Here is a 10,500-nt window from a genome sequence, read left to right as displayed (position 1 = left end):
TAGTAAGAGTTTGGAACAGGAGATTAATTAGGTCAAAGTAAACACATGAAAGCTGATGACAGCTTGAATTAGGTCAGTGTCTGTGAGAATAAATAATAAATGACTGATCACTGATCAGTAGTACTCAAGATGACTTTCATCCTTCTGGCCTGGGTGGTGAGGACTGTGGGAGGCAGAGAAGGTGTTTCAATGCAGAGGTGGGGCACAAAAGGAAAGGAAGGAGCTTTGAGTTTCTCCATCTTGAGGCTTACGCAGTCTTGGAAAACAGAACATCCTTGTCTATGATGTAATGTGGACTGCTCACCTGCACACCTAAGAAAGAGGTCTTTGGAACAAACTTTGTCAAGTTCCTCCTGCTCTCCTACTCTTAGGGGCAAAGCTTACCTGGAAGTGGGACCAGACTGCATGGCCAACATGCCATCTAAAGAAACATTCCCGAAGGCAGCATTTGTCCAGACCACCTTGATGGCTACAGACATCCTTGAAGCTCACATTCTCCCAGGTGGAGAGAGAATCAGAACTGGGGTAATTTAAACAACCAAATTCTACTCCCACTCACCTCTTTAACCTCACTTTCTTAATTCTAACCAGCTGAAAGGACAGTATGAGCCACATGCCTGGTGTTTCAGGGGAAAAAGCAACATGCGGCTGGCTTTTCTTCAAGCATACTGGGCTCTATGTGGTTCTTTACCTTTAAATGACCTACATCTTAAATACTGCTACTCCTATCCTTTTAAATTTTTGAAATGTTTATTGTAAATAAAATCAGACGGAACTGTAAATTATAGATAAATCTTTGTAAGCTTTTTTAAAAAAAGCTTTTAAACTGAAGTGAACATACTTACAGAAAAGAGCTACGATAAGCATATGGAGCAATGAATCATCACTAAGAAAACACACGCGGGAAACTGTCATCAGATCCAGGAGGGTGTGGCCACCACCCTAGAGGCCACACCACTCGGTGCTTCTTCCAGGCACTGCCCTCTAATATTAACCGTAAGCCTGATTTCTAATGGCACTGACCAGCTGCCTTTTTGAATTTTATATATTAATAAGTAGAACTGCCCAAGATGATTTCAGGACAGGCTTTTTCCGCTCAGTATCTGTGAGAATCATCCACGTTGTTGTGTATAGTTCATCATCACTGTGCAGTATTCTAGTGCATGGAGACACCATGTTTACCCGCTCTACTACTGACGGATACTTAGGTTTCCGTTTTTGGTCAATTATGAATTTTGCTGTCTGCGTGTATGCATTTCTATTTTGGATATTTGTGTTACAGTGAAACTGTTAGTTATAGGTTATTCACTTGTTCCTTTATCTTTTTTCATATGACACAGTGAGGTTTCTATTACCCAATGAATCAACACTTACAGTTCTCCCACAGAGGGAGAGGCTGGGCACAGTGTCTAATATTGACAGTCCTGTTGCCTAAGAACATTTAATATTTATTAAATGCTTCCTGTGATCCAGGCACCGGGCTGGATGCTAAGGAGACAAGCCTGACAGGACCCCTCCCCTCATGAAACTTAGCAGGAGACCTGAAGTCAGCCAACTATAATACGCAGTCAGCCTGTGTATTTAATTGAATTTGTTGTCCTTATTTTATAAAAAATAAGTTGAAAATTAAAAATGCTGATGCCAGCGATAAGCATAGGTCTTATGGAGCTAAAACAATGGAGTTAAGGATAGCATCTGAGTGATGTGCGATTCCGTTTTATCCCAAATGAAACTGGCCTCTAGGCTTTGGAACTGAGTGGTGCAAAAATATATCCAAACCCATTTAGTTCTGAGTTCAACAGTGAGAGAGATAAACAATGACTGAAGATTGTGCCTAACACACAACTAAGTGCTTTCTCACTATTTCAGCTTTTGGAAGTAAGATCCTCTTGTAAACACAACTTTGATGGATGAACAGGAGAATTAGTTTCCCAGACATCAGTCCCTCTCACATCTTGAGGTTTCTACCATCTGTGAGATAATTTATTCTCTTCCTGCATTTCCCTCTCAAGTCTTCAGGACTCAGCTGAGGTGAGGCATCATTTTCTTTGGAGAATTTTCCCTGACCCCATGATGAACCAGCTGCCTTTCCTCTGTGCTCCTCCTAACAGCATCTATTCTCATCCCTTCACAGCCATTTGCACGCTGTTTTGCAACTTCCTCCTTACTCGTCTCAACACGTTATTAACTAGGATATTAGTCTGGCTGCTCTAACAGAGATAAAACTTTAACTGGCTTAAGCAAGACAAAGGTCACACACAAAAGTTCAGGCTCAATGAGCCTTGAACGGTGAGAAAACTGCCCAACAAGTGCTTAGGGACCTTAAGTTTCTCATGTCTTTATGGTTCTGTCACCTCCTAGAATGTCCCCCTTTATATGGTCAAAGCCAGCTCATCTTCACTTAATCATTCCAGCCTAGGGAAGGGAGAACTCGAATTAAATGGGCAAGCAGTGTTTTCTTTTTTAAACCAGGTGTGGTTTCTGAGGACATTTTCCAGAGTCTGCTTACGGGATAAGATGCATTGAGTTCAAGGCAGATTGCCCCCAGTTAATGATAGGTTTGCAGTTCAAGCTTCTTCTTTTTAAGGATGTGACCAGAACTAAGGTCATCACCGGTGTTCATATTACACTAGACAGAACACACTCACTCTCCTGGCAGCAAGAACCCTTCCTACTAAAAGGAAGAGGAATGGATATTATGGGCCAATTGGCTATTTCAGCTATACATACCAAATTAGGCAGTTAGTTCCGAGTTTACCATTATGTTATCAGTGTGCAGCACAAAGCATTTAATGAGACTGTTGAATCTTTCGCAGCACTAGAACAGAGGATACAACTCCAGATGTTTCCTAACACAGGCCTGGAACTTTTTCTCAAGGGAAAGAAAAGCCGGACAGCTGTGGACCAGAATTCAGACTGTCCCATATACACGCATGGATATACAGCAGGTGACTGTGAAGAAGCTCTTCTTCTTTTTAATAAAATGAAGATGCTATTCGATCCCTATTGTATCGGGAGTAAGAGCTGGGAGAATTAAAACAATACAACACTGTCCAGCATACAGATGGTGCTTAGAACATGTTATCTTTCCTTCCTTATGCAGAGTGTTGGCAATATTCTGTCACATTAGTTGGCTAACTTCCTGCCCAATAACTCCCTGCTGTCCAACCTACATCACAGCTGATTTGCAAAGCTGATGGACAAATGCAGCCTAACCTGTGATGCAGTCAACACTTGGCATTTAGGATAAGCTAAACAACCAGACAGTTTGGTACTTTAGACCTACTTGTCTAGAAATTGTCAAGAAAATTCAATTGTCAAGACAATCTTCATTATCTCTTATCTTATATATACGACATACCAGACTGCGTTTCTCTCTTGATTTAGCTGTTATCAAGCCCAATTAAATCTTTTACTCAAATTAAGTAACTCTTTAAGACCTTCTGGCCTACACTGTTTAGCTTTCATTCTTAATCATCTATGCTGAAGACATGATCCTTATTTGCTTTTTCTTTTGGTGTTCTTCCTCTGGGGTCCTACAGCACCCTCCTTTTCATGCCCCTCCCTTGGGTATTGTGATACTCTGGTTAGAAGTCTATATACAGTTGTGAACTTGAAAAAAAAGGAGTATGCCTTACTTACCTGACTTGCTTTGATCTATTACTATTTTCATTTTATCAATCACATTTTTAAAAGTAGCATAAACACTTTTGTAGAGTCAGGTGGAATAGAAAATTTGGAAGGGGAGTAAGCAAAGCCATCTACACAACCTCAGGAACACTGTGAACAGTGCTGTAAATCAGCAAGGAGATAAAACAAAACACAAACTCTTCTGAAGTTATCAGCTAGAGACTCGTCGAAAGTTCAGAGGCAAATGTGAAGGGGCTCCCAACTGACTGAACCTGGGACAACCTGAACATCGTAAAAGATAACACACTAAAACAATAGCAATACCTGAGTTTGATGAGAGCAACTTTATAGTCTAAGAAGCTTGGCAGAACCCTCTTAAGTGATCAAAGTGAATGGAACAAACTGAAACTGTGCCTACCTGACAGGATGCAGTGAGAAGACCATCACATCACGATATTTATTCCTGCAAAGATGTACAGGCTGCATTTAATTATGGGGAAACATCAGACAAACTCACATTAAAGGCATTTTATAAAGCAACTGGCCAATAACCTTCAAAAGTGTCAAAAGTTAAGACAGGAGCTGTTCTAGACTTTAAGGAAAATAGCAGGATTTCTCTGGTGGTTCAGGGGTTAAGAATCTGCCTGCCAATGCAGGGGACACAGGTTTGATCCCCAGTTCGGGGAAGATCCCACATGCTGCGGGGCAACTAGACCCTGTGCTCTACAGCAAGAGAAGTGGCTGCCATGAGAAGCCCGCGCACAGCAAGGAAGAGTAGCCCCTACTTGCCACAACTGGAGAAAGCCTGCGTGCAGCAATGAAGACCCAGTGCAGCCCCCCGCCCCAAAAAGAAAAGCAATGAGTTGCAATAGCTAATTCCAAACTAGATTCCTTTGTTATAAAGGATTTTATTGGGACAACTGGAGAAACCTGAATGCAGCTGAGGATTTGGCAGGGAAGTATCACAGCGGACATGGTTGATCTGATGTGAATGGCTGGTTATGTAGGGGACTATCCTGCTGTGCAGGAAACAAAGTATTTACGGGTGATCAGGCATCAGGTTGGGAAGCACCCTCAGATGGTTTTTTTGGGGAAGTTCTTTTTACTGTAACTGCAACTTTTCTGTAGTACAGTCGAGGTTGTTTCAAAATAAACATTTTATTTTAAAAAGGTTATCTGTTATTTTATTTTGACAATTAATTTTTTTTTTCCCTTAAATAGGAGGTAGGGTGTTTCCATATGAGGTTGTCCAGATGGGAAGAATCTTCAGCTTTGACTTGGCCTCATTAATTTGAGGATAAAACGCTTATGTGAGACCACATGTGTCAAGTTGAAAGTGGGCAGCTCAGAGCACGTGGACATCTCTGGCATCTCGAGGAGTCGACTCCCAGAAGGCTTGCTGCTGGAGAAGTCACCGGCTGAGGGACCACTGCAGAGCCTCATACATTGCTCGATCCTGAGAGGAGAGGAGGACAGAACATGGAGCTAGACACTGAAATGAGCTGAACTGTGTTCCCCCAAACTCACATGTTGAAGTCCTCACCTCCAGTACCTCAGAGTGTGACTGGATTTGGAAATGAGGGTCTTAAAGAGATTTAAGTTAAAATGAAGTCATTAGGGTGGGCTTTAGTACACCCAACGTGATCTGGTGTCCTCGTAAGAAGAGGAGTAAGACACAGACATGCACAGAGGGAAGACTACGTAAAGACTAATGCACAGAAGACCATGTAAAGATTAATTTAAAAAAAATTCTATATATTTATTTCAGTGATTTTTTTCAAGTACCCCTCTCTTCTTTTTTTTTGGTTGCACTATGCAACTTGCAGGATCTTAAGTTTCCTGTCCAGGGATTAAACCTGGGCCCATGGCAGTGAAAACGTCATTTTGTAACCCTTGGACCAACTCCTGGCAAGTAGCTCTCAAACAGTGTCAACAGTGAATATAAAACAGGTATTAGTGAAATGCTGAATTAACTCTGAAGTAGGATAAGAGGGCCTTGGTATTTCAACTCACTGCTAAATAATAAAGGTATAGTAAAGACATTCAATCTTCAGGGAGATCAACCCTGAATATTCACTGGAAGAACTGATGGAATTCCAGACAACTAACTGGAAAAGTCCCCGATGCTGGGTAAGATTCAGGGCAGAAGGAGAAGAGGGCGTCAGAGGATGAGATAGCTAGACAGCATCACCAATGCAATGAACATGAACTTGGGCAAATTCTGGAAGATGGTGAGGGTCAGGGAGGCCTGGCGTGCTACAGTCTATGGGGTCACAAAGAGTCAAACAGGACTGAACAACAACAAAGACATTTTAAGCATGCTGTGTTTACAGCCAGATTAGTGATTCCCCTTTATTGTAGAAATGTTAGAAAATACATATCAGCAGAAAAAATTAAAAAGTAATCCTTCATTTCCAGACATAACTATCACTACTACTTTGGTTGTCAAGATCTTTTAAATGATTATTTTTTTAGTATTTAAGTTTTTAAATTAGGTAATACATTTACATGGTTCAAAATTCAAATAAGATGAAAGGTCAATTTTCAAACTTCTATCCTCCAGTCACTCAGTTTCTCTCTCCACAAGCAATCATTATTAGTTTCATAAGGGCCAGTTACGATGCCAAACAGGGAAAGCTGTCTCTCTACCTTAATTGTTGTGCCTTAATTTTTAAAAAGATTTCACAAAGTAATAATCAGCTTGGTCATTTCTTTTATTATTTATTCAAAATTCATACTATGCCTATCTCCAAAAGAGAAGTGATAGCTTATGATTCACTAGGGTAGTTTTCAGAAATTAAATATTTGAAAGTTTTAAGGTTTATGACCATCAAAAGTATTAAAGAGAATATAGTGGAATCAAGTAGTATCACTGGGACACACACATAGCCTTCCCGTGGATGTTCTTCAGAGGATAAAAAAAATTATACAGTGTGTGGAAATACTGGTTCATATATGTTTGTAATAAAATCAGTCACATTGCCTTTGTCACACTGTGCTGATACCTTCTAAGCAAAAGTTACTTGCAAACTATTTTCTAAGGAATCTGAGTGATCAGGTTAATATGTATTCTACATACACATTTATGGTAGTGTTTACAACTCTTTAATTGCTCAAAATGGTTCCTAACCCAGGTCTTATGCAACTTTGTATCTTGTGAGTCTAGCACAAAGCCTGGCATGTGTATGGTAGGTACAGGATATATATATGTTTCTGGATGGATGAAAGGATGGGATCTGAGGCAACTCAATACACAGCTAGAGGCAAGAACAACTCTACTTGGCAAGTTTTTCTCTCTCAATGTGACAGACTTGATCAAGCAAATGGATGGACCATATAATCCTGAGTGTGAAGAAGAGAATCAAAGTGTGCCAGCCAGTGGGTGTGAAAAACACTAAACCAATGAGTTAATAAAATAGGAGAGTTTATCTGGTGTGGTTTTAATAGAGGAGGAAGGAAAAAGAATACCTAATTTACGTTTGAGTGAGGTTTCCTTCCTGACAGTTGAACAATGTCATAGTAGGCAGAGGGAAAAGACTATGTATTTGAGATAATACATAGCTGGGAAAACAATTTCAAGGTCTCACCATTTACTGATGTTAACCCACGCTCAGGTCTCTGGTGAGCAGTTATTACTGAAGAAAACCAAACCAACAAAGTAAGTTATGCTTTATAAGTCTGTGAAGTGACACATATTGGGCAATGGTTTCATTCAGGGAAGAAAGTAACAGCTGACTAAGAAGAAACTGGCAAAAAGAGTCCAATCATCTAAGCTGGGGTATCTGTCATAATGAATTGCCAATCTATTCAGTCTTCTTAGGACCACAATAGGGCGTGGCCTCTGATGAGAAACTAGGACCCCGCAGGGATCTTCAGATGGAGCCTAAAAGATTGGGAGCAATGAAGCAGGAATGATTGAAGAATACAGGCAGAGACTTGGAAGGAATGTTTGCAAACTGTTCACATCTCACCCTCAGCTGGTTATGAGGATTTTTTTTTTTCATTTCATATTCTTTTAAAAATATGGAATGCTTCACGAATTTGCGTGTCATTCTTGCGCAGGGGCCATGCGAATCTTCTCTGTATCGTTCCAATTTTAGTATATGTGCTGCCGAAGCGAGCACATGAGGATTTATTGGGCCAGATGACAAGTTTCCGCATCTGGTCTCTAAACCAGACCCTACTACCATGTTAGCCAATTGCTGGACACCGAATCCACTTCACACACTGTTGTTTTCCAACCTCAAACTAAAAACCACGAGGCACCAGGGAGCTGACTGCTTCAAGGACAGAGAAGGCACCAGCTAGCAGGGCAGATTTACCTAGCCTGAGAACAGGCTGACCATTTCCGAACTATACAGACCAGCTCTGTGGACTTTCGGACAGAATGTGCACACTGTCCTTTCATTTTTCTTTTTCGATATCTCCCAATCATTTATTTAATGTTTTAACTCACTTCAAAGCAACTGCTATCTCTCTAAGTATGTCTGAAAGGTTAAAATGTAATATGTAATTAAATGTTCCTTGTTGAACAAGCCTAGTAGATTTTCTTTTAGTGTGAAAAGACTTAAGTCCGCCTTATCTATAGCTTTTTATCCTAGGGCCTGAAGTCATGATCTTTAGAAAACTATGCTACCCCTTACATTCCACCTGGCCAGAGTATCTAACTTTCGAGCTAATCATACTGATTAGTTTTGCCATGGGCTCTAACCTGAGTTGGACCTATCACAGGTTCCCTGAAACTCTCCTGTTGGAGCTATCAGGAAATGCTCTTGCTATGGGGGTTAATAAACAAGTAGCCTGTATGTCTGGGCCTGCAGGCAGCCTTTTCCCCCAAGAAATGAAGCAATGAAGTTTCTGGATCCAGCATGCCTGAAGCCAGCAGTGCTCTCAACTTCCTTATATGTAGAATGGATTCCTCTTTATTCCCACTTAGAGAGTTGGGTTTCTGTCATTTACAAGTAAAGGAACCTTAATATTAAAAGTAGAAAGAGGTGGCTTACAAATGAGCTGCTCAATCCTACATTCAGAAATGTATCAACAAACGCCACACCTGTCTTTTGGTTTGATTTTTCAAATGGATTCTGTTTGACTGTCCAGCTCCTCTAATTTCAACTGAATTCTCCTAATTCAGAAGAAGGCTTCCCAAAAATAGAGTGGTCATATGATCCAGCAATCCCACTCCTGGGCACCCTTCTGGAAGAATGAGATAATGCCCATTTGCAGCAACATGCACAGACTGAGATTATCATACTAAGTGAACTAAGTTGGACAAAGAGAAAAATACCACATGAAATTACTTATATGTAGAATCTAAAACATGACACAAATAAATTTATTTATAAAACAGACTCACAGACATAGAAAACAAACTTATAGCTACCAAAGGGGAAAGGAGCTGGGGAAGAGATAAATTAGGAGTTCATGATTAGCAGATACAAACTACTATATATAAAAGAGATAGGAAATTCCCCAGAGGTCCAATAGATAGGGCCCTTGCTTTCACTGCCAGGGGCCTGGGGTTCAATCCCTGGTTGGGGAACTAAGATCCTGCAAGCATCATAGCTTGGCCAAAATAAATAAGCAAACTAGATAAAGAAGACCCTACTGTATAGCAACAGAGAACTATATTTAATATCTTAAAATAATTAATAATGAAAATAATATGAAAAGTATATATACACACACATATATAATTTACATAAATATATATCTGATTCAACTTTGCTGTACACCAGAAACTAACACAACATTGTAAACCAACTATACTTCAATTAAAAACAATTTAAGGAAGGAAGATGTTCTCTGGTACAGCTGTGGACTGTGAAGGACGAGAACCAGAAAGCAGAGACTGAGCGACCCCCCACCCACCCAAAGGTAACATCCATTGGTTTCAAATTTACCAGGAGAGTTTTAGAACAGGTAACAAAATAAAGATTTACTCCTTAATTATCACAGATGCAAGGATGAAAATGTGGCCCAATTTAAGGATAGGTCAAGCAAGCAATTTTCAAACTCTGCATGACATCTTTATAGCCAACTCTAATACAATTACTTAATTGTAACTGCAAAATATATAACTGTAACTCTTAAATGTAAAAACATTAAACATTGAAGCTTTTCAAAATTAGAACAGGCAAATACAAACAAGATGGTTTCATTTTTTTAGTCTAGAAAACTGAAGTAATTTTTTTAGAGGTAAAGAAGGTAAAAGAGTGACAAAATGAAGAGCTATCCCAGGTCAATATATAAAGACCAAATGAACCTCTATATACTAGTAGCCATTAGAGAACAATAGTTTAAAAAACATTATAAAAAATAAAAAACTATAAATAAATTACTTTAACCAATTTGATGAAAAGTGTACCTCCTGAAAAATCTGCATCCTGAAAATGCACATTACTGGGAGAGATCAAATGGCTCTAATAAGTGAATTTTTTTTAATGAATAAATTTATATAAAAGAAATAAAATGGTCTAAATAAATGAACAGATATACTAAGTTCACTGATTGAAAAACTCAGTACTTTTAATACCTCTGCTCTCCCAACTGATCTACAGATTCAATGCAAACCCATTCAAAATCCCAGAAAGTTTGTTTTTCAGAAACTGATAAACTGATTGCAAATTTTATATGGGAAAGCAAAGAGACTAAAATAGATAAAACAATTTTTTTGGGAAAAAAAGAACAAATCTGAATGACTTACACTAGCTGACTTCAAGATTAATATATCTAATCTGTAATAATCAAGGGGACTTCCCCAAAAGTCCAGTGATTAAGAATCTAAATTTCCACTGCAGGGAGCACAGGTTTGATCCCTGGTTGCAGAGCTAAGATCCCACATGCTGTGGCAAGAAAATAAATAAAAAA

General features: G+C 39.4%; 1 protein-coding gene and 1 non-coding gene across 4 annotated transcripts in view; both read right to left on the bottom strand.

Moving 5' to 3' along the window:
* Window positions 1–4,769: 4,769 nt before the first annotated feature.
* The window catches only part of NVL (nuclear VCP like), an 88,057-nt gene continuing 82,326 nt past the window's right edge, over window positions 4,770–10,500 (bottom strand). For 2 of the 3 annotated variants that reach the window (XR_005725019.1, XM_040263689.1), the window contains exon 23: window positions 4,770–5,086. Coding sequence is in view for 2 of the 3 variants with exons in the window: in XM_040263689.1 (XP_040119623.1) it covers window positions 5,042–5,086 (45 nt within the window). In the remaining variant the exon portion in view is untranslated. The remainder of the gene's footprint in view (window positions 5,087–10,500) is intronic. The other variant, XM_040263690.1, reaches the window with a different exon arrangement.
* On the bottom strand, window positions 7,648–7,754 carry LOC120880704. Its single transcript, XR_005725106.1, has one exon. It is a non-coding gene; the product is annotated as a U6 spliceosomal RNA (small nuclear RNA).

Source organism: Oryx dammah, unplaced genomic scaffold (genome assembly GCF_014754425.2).
Source record: "Oryx dammah isolate SB20612 unplaced genomic scaffold, SCBI_Odam_1.1 HiC_scaffold_21, whole genome shotgun sequence".
Taxonomy (NCBI): Eukaryota; Metazoa; Chordata; class Mammalia; order Artiodactyla; family Bovidae; genus Oryx; species Oryx dammah.
The sequence above is the reverse complement of the archived record's forward strand: the minus strand, read 5'-3'. Positions and strand labels throughout refer to the sequence as shown.